This window comes from Ovis canadensis, chromosome 5 (assembly GCF_042477335.2).
Source record: "Ovis canadensis isolate MfBH-ARS-UI-01 breed Bighorn chromosome 5, ARS-UI_OviCan_v2, whole genome shotgun sequence".
In the NCBI taxonomy this organism is placed as follows: Eukaryota; Metazoa; Chordata; class Mammalia; order Artiodactyla; family Bovidae; genus Ovis; species Ovis canadensis.
The window spans coordinates 58,747,497-58,763,762 of record NC_091249.1 but is presented as its reverse complement, the minus strand read 5'-3'; the positions used below and the strand labels follow the sequence as shown (position 1 = coordinate 58,763,762).

The window sequence follows — 16,266 nt, the reverse complement described above, 5'->3', positions numbered from 1 at the left end:
ATGAAGAGATTTAGTGTGAGCATTATCTGCCGCCAAATCCTCGCTTTCATCTCCGCCTTCTCTAGAGCCAAATCATTTGGAAGCTTTCATCGATGGTTTCCTCTCTGCCCCACGAAAACTTGGAATTTATGCCGGCTTATGGCTCAGCCTCCTCGCTTAGGGGACGAGGGAAACCTCGCAGGCTGCTCTCCCGCCTGCTGTGGGAGGAAAAGCTTGTCCTTGGCGACAGTTCAAGACAGGGAAGACTTCCTCAGCCCTCCAGGAGCCTAGGACTTGAGGGCGTCAGAGGCCCTCCCTGCCCCTGCAGAGACTTCTGGGCTTGAACCCAGGGCTGTGCACAGCCAGTCCCCATTCAGCACCCGTGCAATGGTTCGATTCTATTTTTAGGTGGAGAAAGGTTCAAAGGCCCTGCGCAGGAAAATCCAAGAGGGAGGGGAATTCTCAGCGCCATGCAAATCACACTTTCCCCTCAGCCTCTGCCTGACACCTGTTTCCCCCTAGCCAGCTGGCCTATCCTGGTATTGATAGCAGCCTGGTCCCCAGGATCTCCGCCCAGAGCAGAGGCCCCTCCTCCTCCTGCTGCTTAAAGTGAGAACTAGGGGAAAGAACTAAGCCAGCCCCAGGGGCTCCCCGGAACTTCCCCTCCATTCTCCAATCTGAATAGCCCATGAAGGCAGTGAGGAGGTGAGATTCTCAGAGGCAGGTTCCTCAGCTTCAAAACAGCAGGATGACTACTGCCTTTCAGGACCAAGGAGACACAGAAGGTGGCTAGGGTTTTACTAATCCAGCCCAAGTAGTAACTGCAAGCCGCTGTAGCTCTCAAGATGAGGGTCGGGGTAGAGAGGTGGTCCCAGGGCCCTAGCACACTCTCCTCCTACTTCCCAATGCACAAGAACACAGCCTGTCCACCCACTGAGCAGGGCTACTGTTAGTCGCTCAGATGGGTCGACTCCTTGCGACCCCATACACTGAAGCCCCCCAGGCTCCTCTGTCCATGGAATTCCCCAGGCAAGAATACTGGAGTGGGTCACCATTTCCCTCTCCAGGGGATCTTCCCGACCCAGGGATGGAACCCTATTAAGAGCCTCAAGAACAACATCTTCCCATGCCCACCTCACTCCCAGTTTTTATTCCAGTCCTTACTGCATTCCTGGAGATATCTCCTTCTGTCTCCACCCCTCCACTGTAGGGCCAAGGGAGGACAGTTGGTTAAGGGATGGGAACAGGATGCTTCAGAACTCAAATCGGTGTCCCCACCTCCAATCCCCACAAAAGATGAGTCCCAGGGTAGGCCAACTCCGTGGGGAGTCCTTTTTCAAATGCAAGGTTCTGTGGAAGACACCCCTAGGGACTGGCTAAGGACAGCAGCTGCTGGATTACCACTGCTGCGAGGAGAGGAAAAGAGGTTGCCAGGCTCAGAACAAAGATATCCTCCTTCAGTCCCGGGCAGGGCCAAGTGCTTTGCCCTAGAACTCTGAGCCTTCCCACACTGGTGCTGTTGGCCCCAATAACTTCACATCTTGACTATATATATAACCTTAGGATCTTCAGTTTCCTTACTATAACAGGAGGGTTAACAAAAAGTAAAGTGTCCAGCCCGTGTGTGCGTACTAAGTCACTCAGTCGTGTTCGACTCTTTGTGACCCTATGGACTGTAGCCCGCCAGGCTCCTCTATTCATGGAATTCTCCAGGCAAGAATACTGGAGGGGGTTGCCATGCCCTCCTCCAGGGGATCTTCCTAACCAGGGGATCGAACCCGTGTCTCTTGTGTTACAGGTAGATTCTTTACCACTGAGCCATCGGGGAAGCCCTGTGGCCTGCAGAACAATGTCTCCCTTAAAGGTCACATTTAAAACCACCCCACTGGGGACTCAGGGCTCTTGCAGCCTCATCTGTTCTAAAGGTCTCTTCTGTGCCCACTGTAATGCACTGCAGACCTAAGAGGGAGCAATGAGGCTCTAGGATGTGATTTTTCAGGGGCTACAGGAGGCAGGGCCCCATGTCCATTTGTCTACCCACTTCCAAAACTCTCTACAGCCCCAGATGTCATAGACATCCCTACCTGTCCCAAAAGACAGGGTCAAAGCAGGAAGAAGTAAAGTGCAGGTGCAGGTGGAATGGGCATAATAAGGAGTGGATGACCTGACTGGAGGACTCTGAAGACGCCATCCTTCATCCCTACATCAGCGAATCCTATCACTCTTGCTTGGCTCAGCGTCCAAAATGTCCCATATATCCTACTGCTTCTTACTCCACTGCAATCACCCAGCTCTAAGGCCACCATAATTTCTCTCCTGGACAACTGCTAAAGAAGCCTCCCTGCTCCCACTCTTGCCCATCACATTCCCTCCCCCTCACAGCAGTCAGCGGGACCTTTAATTAAAACATCAGACTATGTCATTACCCTGCTTAAAATCTTTGAAAGGCTCCTCCCCTCACTCAGATCAATAGGAACATCTTTACAACAACCTACAACGTTATGAGAACTGGCACTCCCAGCCTTTCCTCTCAATCACTTCACTCGGCCACACTGGTCTTGTTTCGCAACGGCTACGTCCTCTTCCAGGAGCCGCCTCTCCCCGTACACCTGCAGTCCCCTGCACAGTCCTTCCTCTCCACAGGTCTCTGCTCCTCCACCCTGCCCCACTCCTCCACACCTCTCCACTTGTTTCATCTTTCTCCAGGATACTTGTCATTACCCACCTCGGAGGGCTTCTTCTCGTTCTGCCGGGGCCAACCCGATTTGGTGCTGCTGGGCAGTTTGGAGCATCTTGATGCAGATGTCGCATGACCTGCAGAGAGAGCACAGCCCATGAGGGGCCCCTGGCAGGCCAGGAACACCACCCTCCCATGTCCAGGGAAAGGAAACCTGTAAGGCAAGCTCTGGCTTGAATGTTCGGGAGGTGGAGACCTCTGCGAGCAGCTGGTAGACTGTCCCTGCTCTGGGCCTCTTCAACGATGAATGGGGACATGACGCCTACTCCACTCACCAACCAGGAGAGACTTGGGAGGTGAAAGGTAGCTGGACAAGGACTCAGTATTAGCTTTCTATGTGACCCAAGAGGGTTGCTCTAAAGTAGACACTTAAGCCTGAGCCCTGGCTCAGTCACTTATTAGCTCCTCGTGACGGGCAAATGAGTTAGTCTGAGCCTCAGCTTGCTTTTGTATAAAATGGGAGCAGAGAGTAACTATCCTCAGAGTTTTTGTGAGAATTAAATGAGACCACGCCTGTAAAGTCTTAGTACAGTCCCTTGCACAAGGCAATGCTTTGATAAACACTACCATTATCACTCGGGTTCTAAAGGCCCTTGTGGGACCACTAAGAGTGCATGTCACTCTATGGGTCACTCCACTCCAGTGGGTCAAAGGAGCAGAGCACAGCCTAGATGGGCAGTGCGGGGACTGGTGAGAAGGGAGTGTGCCACAGCCCAGCCCAACTCCAATGCAGATACAGGGCTCGGCTGCCAGGTGCTCCCCCTTGCAGGTGCCAGGGGCTTCAAGGGTTCCTTTGCCTGAAATAAAGTTAGAAGCAGAGGACACTGACACAGGCCACAGGCAGCGTGACTGCAGTCACAGAGGGCCAAATGCTGTGATCTACTGCCATGGGGAGGAAGAGCCAGCCAGGTCAGACTCCAGGGCCAAGCTGGAGTCTGAGCAAACAGACCCCAAAGGACAGTGAAGGAAACCCGGAGGGAGAGAGCAGGCGAGGACTAGCTTCTCACCCTAGTGCATGTGTTCCTGAGCCCTCAGGTTCCTGGGGGCAGGAGAACTCCAGGGACTCTAAGGGGGCCTTGAGGCTCTCCCCAGTCCCAGCTGCTCACCATATATGTGAACAAGCTAAGGTCTACAGCTGCAGGGCTCCAGGCCCAGCCTCTGTGGCAGTGCAGCCTCTTTCTCAGCCTGGGCTTTCACCTGAGGGCACCACTAGGTGGGAATCTTCTGGCAGCACATCTCTCCTACACAGGGCAGAATGGCACTCTTTACTCTGACTGGCTCATGCAGGCCCGGGTTCCTGGGGCATCTGAGAAGAGCTGCCTTCTGGTACCAGGGACAAACTCTCACCTAATGCAAACTTTCTTGCCTCCACATTTCAGGAGAGGTTCCCTAAGCCCCATTTTCTGTGTAAGAGTGTCCCCCTCTGTCCAGCTGACACACCCAGCTCCCACACAAGTCTATCTCTGAGATTCTATTGCCAAGATCCCATGAAGGTCAGGATCCTTCATTAATTTCTTCAGCAAACATTTACTGATCACCTATTATGTACTCCATCTAGCCGGATATGGCAGTCAGCAAATCATGACCTCTCTTACCAAGGGGCTTACTTTGATAAGGAAATGGCACTTAGTTAGGAAATAACACTGATCAGGCAATTATAATGAAGAGTGACAGGTTTTTTTTGCCTGTTGTGTGGACACTTCCACAGGGCCCATACAGCAGGGCCAGAGGGAGTGAGGTGTGTTCCTAGCAGCCCGGAACAGCACAGGCCAAAAAAGGCCCAGAGGGGAGTTGATCTGTTCCAACAAGAGCAAAACACATGGGGTTGAGAGCTAGAGGGTAAAGGGGAGCAGAGCTGAGGAGGACAGCAAGGCCCTGAAGGCCATGTTGGTGTGGGGATTTCAAAGGGAGCAGAGGGGCCCGGCCTGCTTTATGCTTCCATCAACATGGAGACCCTGGAGCAATGTCCCACCCCCCTAGTCTGGGCCTGTGGTCCTGATAATTATTCAAACACTATCCCTACAGGAGCCCCACAGGGAAGGCCTTACTGTCAGTGGTATCAGAGTTGTCGCTGCTGATGGAGTACTTTCGCCTCTTCTCTTCCATCTGCAACGAAAATAGGCCCCATTATACTCACAGGCGGCTTGGGAAATCTTCAACCTCTCAGAAAACTGCCCGTCAATCTGCCTCCCCACACTCAGCCCGCTGCAGCGGAACAGTGAGAACAAGGCCATGCCCTAGCCTTCTCCTCAGGCAGTCTCCCCCTTCTCTCACCCACCTACATGGGCCCTGGGGCTGGGGCAGGGGGCAGCATCTCTCAGCTCCTGAGCCCAGAGCCTCACACAACAGAGAATCTAGTCAAAGATGACAACGAAGGAGGACAAGGCAGGTCAGCAGCCCCAGAATGAGCAGTGACTTGGACCTGCCTCTGCCCCGCTCCCTCACCCGCCACGGAGTCCACTCTCACCTGCAAGCTGCAACTGGCGCCCTGCTGGAGGCAGAGGAGGGAAAACAGAAACAAGACAGGCTCTCCCAGGAGGACCAGGCTATGGGAGTTGAGGGGCAAGCCAGCCTGCAAGCACTGGGCACACATTCTGCACATCCTGAGAGCCGCAGCCAGAGTGGCGTGGAACTGGGGTGGGGCAGGGAGGCTCCAAGCTGGCTTCCCAAGCCACACCAGGGCCAGAGCGAATGGGCTGCGCCGCCCACCCTCCCCTCAGTGTCCATCTCCAGGTAACAATACAAACTCACTTTCCCTCCACTACAATGTTTAGCTTCAAGGTAGAAGGGCGGCTCTCCCACACTGAGTTCTTTCCCCTACCCATGCCAACTCAGCTATCTCGTGTTCCTAACAACCTGCGGAGTTGTGAGCTATTAGCTTCATTTACTGAGGAGGCTCAGTGCCTTGTCCTGCTAGTGACTTGGCTGAACTGGGATTTGAATCCACGTGGTCTGATCCCTGAGCCCACACTGAGCTGCCTTTGTGCCCTTGTCAGCTCCTGCCTGTTGGAAGTGCTTTCCTCCCCACTATTTCCTCTAATCCTGCAGAGTCCTGGGTGGCAGAGCCTGCCCTGGTCCCCTCTTGGAGGGGAGCACACTGAGAGACTTGTTAACCTGCCTTAGGTCTCACAGCTAGTCAGTGGCTGAGTCCCAATTCAGAGAACAGACCCAGGGCTCAGAGCCCACGGTGCTTTTCACCATGTTTCTGTCAGCCTAGACCCTGGGCTGCCTCACTGTACACAGCAAAGGACAAGGATCCAGTGTCAGTAGGGAGAAAGCCCAGCTGCCGACCAACAGGGCTGCCCAGCCCCACTGTGAATCCCATTTGCCACCTGCTGTCACCCCAAGTCTGCTCATGCGGAGCCCTGGGAGGGATCACCTTATTTTACTGTGGCCTTGCAGAGGCCTTAGGAGCATTGGCTCTCTAAGGTGGGGTGCAATTACCCAGAACTCTGAGCTACTCAGAAGGACCCTCTGGCCTCAAACTTGACCTTAGACAGGAGCTTTTCTCCACCCCCATGTCTCCCGAGAGTAGGGTTAGGATGGAAGGTTCATTGGGGCTGCTTGCTGTCCAGCCGCAAAGGTGGAAGCCAAGTGCTCTTCAGAGGGTGTGGAGGTCTGGAGGCATGCCTGATGGGGAGGAGCACGGATGCCAAGGAGGCAGGAACCAGAGTTGAAACGGCTAAGTACCCACTGCTTGGGGAGGGGCGCATCCTGGCACACAGGGACCCCAATGAGGCCTCAGAACCGGCCCTTGGTGCTGGCAGGCATGATGGCTGCTTCCCTTTTGCAGGTGAGGAAAATGAAGCTCAGAGGTTAAGTGACTTGCCCAAGATCACAGTTCTTGTAAGAGGTTTCTCTGACTCAGGAGACCATGCTCTTGACCTTGAGACTACTCTGCCTCTGTGCAGCCCAGTGGCTCAGGTCACAGACTGAATGACTGAATGGGGCAATAATACTCCACCCCCCAGATCCTTGCCCATCCTTGCTGTCCTCTGGGGTCTGCGTGCGACGGAGGTGACTGTAACACAACTCTGACTCCAGCCTGAATCTTGCCAACCCAGCTGTCGCAGGTAGGGTAGGAGAAGGGGGAGGAATGCTCTTAGAGCACCCATCTGTTTTCTTCTGAGATCCTCTACATGAACGGCATTTTTCTTCATTTCCAGCAAACAGGCACTTGCAAGCCAGGCTGTCCCATAATATAAAAGCAGCAGCACTGGACTCAGGGAGGCCAAGTACAAATCCTATCTCCACCCCTCACTAGACCAGGGACCTTGGGAAAGACACACCTCCCGAAAGACACAAATTGGATCTGGAATTTTACATAAATCTCCTGAACTTAAAATGCTGGCAACTGATTTAGATATTTAAAACACTTCGAGAGGGCCAAACTAAACACATCTGTGGGCCAGAATCAGCTGGTGAGTGAAGGAGAGCAGCATAAAGCCCTTAGCACAGTGGCTGGCATTCCATATGGGTGCTGGTTATTAATACCACAGCAGACTTGGGCCAGGTGAACAGTTCTACCAGCTGCCACCCAAAGGCCTCCTCAGCAAGGCAGTGAGCTGTGCAGTAAGGAAGGTTCCTGCCAACAGGACCCCTTGACTGCCAGGACCTCCTCCTACTGCTGTTTCCTGCTCCCCAAGACCAGTGTGACCTGTCAGCACACAGACCTGCACCCCACCCTCAGCCAGCTCCTCCATGAAACACCCCAGAGTCCTCCTGGACAGCGTGTTATTATGGAAGCAGATTTTGCGGCGGCTTAATTGGAATAATAACTAGGCTTCAGAGGGAAACCACTGCTTTGCTTCTTCTCTTTGAACCAAGTCTGTTCGAAAGGTCTCCTTGCCTTAGGTAAGCCTCTTCTCAGTGGGCAATGAAGCCTCAAATGAGGCCTGGCCTCCACTGCAGGACAAGGCTTTGCCCCATGACGTCCCTCTCCAACCCAGCACAGAGGACACGGAGGATTCTTACCAAAGCTAAAATCCAGGGCTACACGTGCAGGTGGGGGATGGGGGTGCCAAGACTTGATCTTGGCCTCTCGTTTTTCCTCTCTGCTGGCTCCCCTAACCTCTCCCAAAGCAAGGTCTGCCCTAGGAAAATATTCAGGGTCACGAGGCACTTACTTTTAGGGACAGAAAGTACCACAAAGGAGACTCTGGGAAAGAAGTGTCCCCTTTTCCTGCCATTGCTACCAGTCTGCTTGCACTCCCACACCTTCCCCAGCTATGAAGACACACACGGCTCTCCTCTGGGAGTGTGGATGTCCTAGAGTCCCCTCAGGGAGCCGCCTTGCTGTGGCTCCTCCACCCCACTGCTGACCCTCAGCAAGTGCAGTGGGCACTCCCTCCAGAACACACAGAGAATCCAGCCGCCTTCCCCATCTTTACTGCTTCTACGCTGGTCCAGGCCAGTCTCATCTCTCTCAGGACTCCTCATTCATCTCCCAACTTTCCCTACTGCTCCCTCATAATCCAGGATCCACACAGTAGCCAGAATGATCTTCAAAAAACACACATCAGATCATGTCATATCGCCTATTTCAAATCTTTCACAGGCTCCCTGTTGATCAAGGGCAAAACTCAAGCTTCTAACCATAAGACTTTATATGATCTGGTACCTGCCTACTGCATATTGACCACCAGCCCGTTTCCCACCACTTCCCAGTCGAACCAGCCTCCTTTCGTTTCCTGAAACAGTCTGCACCTCCAGACCTGTGCACAGGTGTGCTCTGTGCCTGTACTGGTCTACACAATCTAGGCACCTTGGACTTTTCATCCTTCAGGTTTCGGCTTAAACATCACAGAGGTCTACGCCAGCTGCCTTATCTACAGAAAGCCCACCACCCAGTTACTCAGCTTCTTTAGAAGTGCTTCTTAAGCTACTTGTTGAATGTCCTTCTCCTTCAGAGTATATGTTCTACAACAAGAAAAAGTGTCACTGTTTGGATCCTTGCTTGTCCCCAGTACCCCTTCGAGTTGTACCTAGCACATAACAGGGGTTTGGTACACATGAAGTGCTGAGTGTGTTCTTGTCTCCTCCCTCCAGAAGTGTGGGGCCACACAGCCCAGCCAGCCTGCTTGCAGCCTGTGGGAGCAAACACCCCAGCCCAAGATTTTGACCTGTTTGCACAGCCCGCCTTCCCCGTCTTAACCTCACACGTTTTCCAAGAGGCTTTATTTGGTTGGGCTCCTGGCTAATGATCAATGTCAACTCAGTAATAGGGCAGCAGTTTGGTGGCAGATGTTTTCTTGGCAGCAACTAGCCACTGGTCTTAGTGGGGACCTTAGGTCTGGACTTGAAACACCAATGCCCAATGCCAGCCCCCTTTAAAGACCTCTCTGCAAATAAACTCAAATAAACACCCTGGGCCTCTATTAACGCCCCTCCAGCTGACCCTGGAAACAGTGGGTCTTTCAGGCCTGCTACTGCAGCAGCTCCCTGGGCAGTTAAAACACCCCAACCTGGCCTCCAGCCTCTCCTCTTTGGGGGCCACCAGGCCTGCCCAGCCTGCCACCACACACAGCAGGATTTCGTCTTCCTCCTTTAAAAAGGGGAGGAAAAGGCTTTCAAGCAGGCAATTTACCATTCCAGACACAATCTTTCAAAGAGAAACAAAAACTCTCCCTGTCTGAGGCAGACCGCTAAGGCGTGTGTGTAATAAGATGCTAATACAATTTAATGATATTTCGGCTGGAAAACCTGTCCTCAGAGCCTGCTTGTGTCGGGAAGGCCAGACATTCAGAAAACAAGAGCTGCACACTCTTAAACCGTTTTAAATGGGGGTCAGAGCCCCACTCTTTCCTATCTCTCATTAACTTTAATGCCTTCTCAGGGACAGTAACTGCTGTGACAACAGTGATTTTGTACACATAGATCCTCAGACTTGCTTCTCCAATCACAGGGAATCCTAACCCTCCTCCAACACCCATCATTGCTCGCCTGTCCCGGGGGCACCCAGCTCCAACACACTCTCCACACCCACCCTCCAGACCCAGTTCTGAGGACATGCCAAGGGGATCCTGGGAGACAGAAAGGGGCTTTGTCTACTCTGTCCTTCAGCACTTTCACACCCTACCCTCCACCTCAGAGAGGGCAAAGTTCAGCCCACTCACTCCACGGATGACTGCCCATTGGCAACTGCAGGGTCCTTCTGGTTCCTTCTTCAGAGAAGGGAGCTGGCTCTCTGGTCTACCTTAAAGGGGAGAGGTCAAAGGTCAGCTGCATTTGGGTCCTATCCAGGTTATTAATAGTAAGAATAGCTAATACCAATCAAGTGCTTATCCCATGCCCGGCTTTGTGCTTAGTCTTCTTTATGCAACATATCACTTAATCCACACACCCACCATGAGGCAGGTACTGTCAGTAACACAGCTGCAGATGAAGAAACTGAGGCATGGAGCAATTGCCACAGCTGGTGACTGCAAAGCCAGCACTCAAACCTCGGCTGTCTGACCTTAAAGAGAGCACCTTGCCCCCAGCACACAGTGCACACATCTACAACTTGGAGTATGGTTGGGGTGCTCCAGACTCCTGTGGGTTTCCTGAGAATCTTCCTGGGTTCCTCACCTTTGAGACATAGTAAGAATTTTACATGGATATTCCCCTCTTCACAAGTCCAACTTGGCCTCCCCTTAGAGACCCCAAAGGGAAAACTGTGAGTCCCAAAAAGAGCCTGCTGGGTGAGCTGTGAAGAATTTGGACTGGAAGCCTCTGATTGGGTCTTGGGTGTAAGATAAGTACCTCCCTGATAACTGGAACAACGCTTAATCAGAATACCCTGCCCCCAACCTCAAGGATGTGGAAATCAGTGCCAAAAGCCTCACCTCAAGATTCTGGAAGGACTTGGGGGCTGGGGATCAGAGTCCCACCTCACCTGTCAACAAAAGCTAAGTGGAGATTTCCCACTGCCTCTTGGATCAGTGTTATTGGCCATTCAGCCAGGCCATTTAGGGAAAGGAAAAGCCCGTTGGATGGGAAATGTTCTGGAAACATTTGCTGCATCCTGAGCCCAAACAACTCTACCCTTAAACACTTCAACTCAAAAAGTGCCGGGGAGACCCTTGGCTAAACAGTTTCAAAACCAACACTCACTGCAAGTCTTGCTGCCTGGGGCGAGGACTTCCCTCAGTGAGGCATTTGCTGTGGAACCAAATGCTTTTCCACTCTAGACAACAGCCAACAGCACTTGGGACAACTAAGAGGCCTCCAGATCAAACAAACATCCCTTTTTTCCCCTACCATGCAAACTTTCTCAATAAATTATTCGCCCACTTCGGATCAAAGCCTGTTTTTGCAGCCTGTGACCTAAAAAGCAAATAGCATCTCTTAAACATGAAAGCCCTCCTCCCTGCCTGGGTCGGCTTTATTACTCATTCCTTCCTCTTACAGTTATTCTGTTGTTATTTTCCTTCTCTGCTTGTTAGATCGTTCTGCGAGTCCCAACCCGCCTGAGGAAGATGGGGCAGGAGAGATGGTGCCTTCACTTGGGGCCCTAAGGTGGAAAAGGAAGTCAGGGTAGGGGAGAAGCCAGCACCCTGGGAACCCAGGAAACAGGGCCAGGCCGGGTTGGCAGCTCCCTGCCCAGCTCTTCTGCCAAATGTCCTACTGGGAATTTTACCAGTGAAGGGAGGGAGTTAATGTCACCCTGGGAGGAGAGGCCAGGAGGCCCTACCACCACCCAGGCCCAAGACTAAGTCAGCAAACATAAACGTTAAAGGGACATCCTGACGGCTTGTCTGGCCTCAAAGCTCGGGGTTCCTCCCCCTTGCAACAAAGGCAAGGTAGCAGTCCGTTGGGTCCTCTCAGCTCCTCGGCTAGGAGTGCAAACGCGATGCCTCCCGACGACCCCTGCAAACTTAAGACCGTGTATAAAAACTTCCTGTCTTGGAATTCCAAAGTGGGGGACGACAAGAGAGAATGCTAAGCGCGAGGGCAAGGTTTGGGAATTTGCAGAGACCAGAGGCGCCGGATGCTTTCTGCCCTTGGCACTGAGCAAAGGGAAACACAACCCTTCCCGTCCCACCAGCCCAGGGCATGAAACCAGAAGACAAGATGCTAAGGAAAAACGTCCCGGCCGGCAGCAAAGGCTAAGGGGATTGGGATGGGGGTGGCGCGCTCCTCCAGCCTGCCCCTAAAGGTAGTCCGCGGGACAGCAGGCTGGAGGCGCCGGCGTGATTCTGACCGCGGGAGCCGGGAGGAGGAGCCGGAGGTGGCTGCGGGGGGCTCCAGCCCTGGCTGGAAGCATTTCGGGCAGGGGGTGGCGCCGGGAGGTGGCCTTGACCCGGGAGCGGAAGGAGGAGCTTAGGTGTAACGGGTGAGAGTAGTCGAGCCCCTTGGGGGTGGCAACTGTGTGTGGTGGGGGACAGAGAGTGTGTGTGGGGAGGGTGGGTGTCCTGAGCCTCTAGAAGCTACAGTGAAGCCTTCCTGCTTGTCTCGCAGACATCCTCCTTTTCTGACATTAAAGCTACGAACCACCAAGCTGACCCCCTCTCTCCTTGGCCTGAAGTACAGGGTATCTCAGGGGCCAGGGATAAGCGGGAAGGGACCGGAGGGAGCCACAAGTCTGCACCCAGGCGGAGAGGAGGCGGGCAGAAGCCGCTCCGCAGGCGCAGGCGAGTGGGTGGGAAGGAGGGAGGGAGAGGGAGGAAGGAGGTGAGGCCGGGAAGATGCCACTGCCGGGGGCGGGGCGGGGCCGCGGATCCGGGAGAGGGACTGCAGCGGTGCTTGGTGGGGGCGGGGGCTGCAATGTCACTCATTTGGGGGTCAGGTATGTAAGTCCCAAGCTCAGGGCGCCACTTGCCTACATCTTCCCAGTACCACCCAGGGATCGGGGCGGAGGCGGAGGGCAGGGGACTGCAGAACCGTCCCCTGAGCGGGACGCGAACCGGCAGAGTTGGGAGAAGGTAAACAAGGGCCACGCCCCCTGCCGTCGCCCCGCGGGCGCGCACCCGCCGCTCCGGCGGCCGCCGGTACATTTCCACTCCCAGCAGCGTTTCTCCCCCGCTGGACTCGCGCGCAGCCCTGGACGGTGGGGGGGTGGGGGGGTTGCCCCCGACCCCAGCCCGCGCCCCCCGCGCTGGAGCTGTGAACCCTCCATACTCACCTGGAAAGGGTATCCCCCGCCCCTCCAAAAAACTGCTTAATTTGTGCAGGGCCTCCGCGCCCGGGAGCCGAGCATGCTGCCCCCGCGTGCATAGCCCGCGTGCACCCAGCCGGGAGAGGGGGCAACAGGGCGGAGGCGGTGGCCCCCGGAAGGTGTCTGGGACCGGACCGGCTGCACGTGAGCCCAGCGCGGGGTCATGTGCACCGGCTCGACCCGGTTCGGCGCCCGGACGTGCTGCGTATCAACAAAATGAAACTCGGGGAGACAGGAGGGCAGATACCCCCGGGTCCTCCGAACCTACGTCCCCGGCCGCGCGACCTCCTCTCCGCACAGGTCTCCAGCCGCAGCCCCTCCGCCCAGCCAGAGCCCGCGGGGCAAGTTGCAGCCCAGGCGCGCCCCCGCCCGCCCGCGCCCCCTCCCCGGCCCAGGGGCGCTTTGCCGCAGTCATTAATAAAGAAGGTCGCCAAGCTCACCCTTCCAAAAGTTGTTGTTGCATGCGCCCCTCTCAGCCTCCCCGCAATGTACTCTTTAAAACACGACTGACCAACATGCGCAATCTCCCCTGTGCTGTGCATCGGCACCCCCCCCCCCCCACCCCGCGCGCGCGCTGGCTTCCTAGAACAGGCAGCCAGCAGGAGAGAGAGGGAGCGAGCGAGCAAGAGAGAGAGAGGGAGCGAGAAGCGCTGGCAGATCTGTTGCAAAAACACAAAATAACGCCGTGGAGATGCGCAGGGCCAGTCGCCGGGGGCTGGATCTTACCTTGCTCCGCGGTGCCCTTCCGAGGGGCGCTACCCACGGTTACGCGCCGCGGCTGGGGCCGGCGTGGGAAGGATGCTCCTGAAACCCGGAGCTCCTGGGGCCGGCGCGGGCGGGCGGGGGGCGCGCATCCATCCGGGGTCGTGGCGAAGGAGGTGGCCGGGGCCGTGGGGTCCCTGGCACCGCACCCTGGCCGGGGACGGTCAGCCCGCTGGACCTAAGCCCTTGACGCTAGGAGTGGGCGCAAAGTAACTCCATGAACGCCTCTCACCCACCCCCCCAAATAGCCTCCAACTGCGATGGCCGCGGTCGGCACCATTCACCAACCCCCCTGTGTATGTTTCTGTTTCTTTTTAAACCAAGACTTCCTTGTGATCTCTTTAGAAAAAAAAAAAAATGTGTTGGGGTGGGGGTGGGGTGGGGGCAGGCGGGAGGAGCGAGGGAGGGGGAGTAGCCACTTTTTTCTTATTCACTCGGATCTCCACTCCTGACCCCCCCCCCGTCGACCCCCCCGCCCAGTTGTTTGGCTCCAGCAGCGGGTTCAGGTAGCGTTGCAGGCCTCCGGGTGGAGGGCACCCTGCTGGGCCGCCCTCTTGCCTGCACCTCGGGCCTGTAGTCCCCACGGGCTCTGGGGCACCCCCAGCCCGCCCTGTCCCCAGGGCCGGGCCCAAGCGGCGGCTGCGCCCGTGCAAGTCCCATCAGGTCTGCTCACACTTCACACACTCACACACATACCCCGCCCCTCCACTCTCACTCACACTTTCTGCTCACACCCCGCCCCCTTCGCGCCCCAGACCGGGGCGACGCCCCCCGCAACCTTTAAAAAAAAAAAAAAGCAAGCTTATACTTAAAAAAATCTTTTGGCGCCATATTAATGACGTACTTAAAATTTGCCATTTCTCCCTGCGTCAAAAAGACGTTTCTTTGCAAATAACAGCCTGAAGGCGACACTCGCGGAGGGAACGAGGTTTGCACAGAGCACCCCGCCTCCCGGGGTTCCAGCGCTGGAAGACCCTCGCTCTAGGCCCTGCTGGTTAAATCGCTGGTTTAAAAATGCGAAACGAATAAATCGCGTGGCGTTTTGCAGCGCCAGAAGTGAGCAGAAAGTGCTGGCAGGAGCGGAGGGGAGGGGCGCGCGCGAGTCTGGGGGAGGGGGCGCGGCTCTCCTCCCCCACCCAGAGCAGATGGAAACTAACATCCCGGGCTGGGGAAACTTGAAATTGTGGGCCACCTCAAGAAGGAGGGGCGGTCCGTAGAGAGGGTCCCTCTCGGTTTATCGCCCCCTCCCCCCGCCCGAGTGCCTCCGGGCACCCGGCTTAGCCCCGCATTTCCGGGGGGTAGAGAACGCAGTGATGGGTGAGTGGGTGGGTGGCTGCACGTCCTGGTTCCAGTAGGAGTTTGCCCGAGGGTATCCACTTCCCCCTTGCTCCTTCCCACTCCCCTTAAAGGGTTAAAAACCAAGGGGCAACTTCCAAGGATTGGCACTTGGCGAGGAAGCGGGGCGCCCCTCTCCCCACCCTTCGCCTCCTCGCCCCTCCTCCTCCGGCTCCACTTCCCGACTTGACCTTGTGGTGCACAAACAGTTCGCTGGGATCCTCGCAGTTTCTGGAAGAAGAGCTTGCGCTCGCCAGGCAGGCGGGCTGTCGGGCGGCTCTCGGGCGCTGGCGGGGCCTTGGGTCCGTTCCCGGAGCCGCGGGCCACACCCACCCAGCCCGCTGCGCCCGCCGCACTCACCTTCTCTCGAGGAAGGAGCCTGGCTGGCCTTCTGGAAGGGGAGAAGTGGGGGGCAAACTGCAGCCTTCTCAGATGCTCCCAGCTAGGGAAGGGGTGGTCTGGACTCAGGCGGGGTTTGGGGGAGGGGGAGACCTGGGAGCCAGGCCCAATATCCTCAAAGCATCATTGCCAACTTTTTCTAACCCCTCCTTTTTGGCTATCCCTCAAACATGATCCAATAATTTCTTCAACCTCACCTTTGACTTTGAAGGCACGTGGGTGAGTTGTGAACTGAAACAGGAACCGCCTCCCCTCTCCAAGACTGAAGGTTGTTTATCCTTTCTTTTCCCTCCACCCCTTCTGTGGAAAGATAAATATTCAATTTACATAAGATGACATTTATGTGACAATTAAGAAGATTCCCTGATGGAATGTTGTGAACACATTTGCTTATAGGAGAAATAAATCCAATAATAAACAAATTCATAATAGCACAAATCCTCAGACAGGGCGGATTGTCTACACAACAAAGAGGGAGATGATGGATGCTGAAATAAGCACTTTTTGCCACAGGAAAGAAATACGAGCTCCAAGGGAGTCACTGCAACATTTCTCTTCCATGGCCTCCATTCACAAAGTCTAGGGAAGTTTGCCAGCAAGATTGAGGGGCTGGGTATCACCTCCCAATTAGATCTGCTCCAGCGTTCAGTAGTCAGTTGGTAGGTTTTCTGAACCTCAAGCTCAGCGCCCAGAAACAGGTGTCCCAGACTGTGAGCATGTAACAAAATGGTTAAATAGGGAGGCTCTAATTCTGGCTCTGCAGTTCCAAGGCTGCTTCATATGGGCAGGTGAATTCATCTCTGGGTCTCTTTCTCCTCTTCTGTAGAATGGGGTGGTTGGAGGCTTCCTGATGCCATAGATATATATATATATATATATATGGACTATAACTGTATAGCAGGGTCTGACTCAGTGT

General features: G+C 55.1%; 1 protein-coding gene across 10 annotated transcripts in view; it reads right to left on the bottom strand.

The window, feature by feature from the left end:
• JADE2 (jade family PHD finger 2) overlaps nt 1–15,554 on the bottom strand; it is a 50,824-nt gene extending 35,270 nt beyond the window's left edge. For 2 of the 10 annotated variants that reach the window (XM_069589780.1, XM_069589784.1), the window contains exons 1-3: nt 13,295–13,437; nt 4,765–4,822; nt 2,705–2,793 (exon numbers count right to left, since the gene is read on the bottom strand). In XM_069589780.1, coding sequence (XP_069445881.1) covers nt 2,705–2,793; nt 4,765–4,822; nt 13,295–13,396 — 249 coding nt within the window. In that variant the 5' untranslated portion in view covers nt 13,397–13,437. Of the gene's footprint in view, nt 1–2,704; nt 2,794–4,764; nt 4,823–5,183; nt 5,377–9,831; nt 9,907–12,821; nt 13,198–13,294; nt 13,438–13,580; nt 14,316–15,142; nt 15,282–15,311 lie in introns of those variants that run through there. The other 8 variants (XM_069589782.1, XM_069589789.1, XM_069589786.1 and 5 more) reach the window with 8 other exon arrangements.
• Between the last annotated feature and the right edge of the window lie 712 nt (nt 15,555–16,266).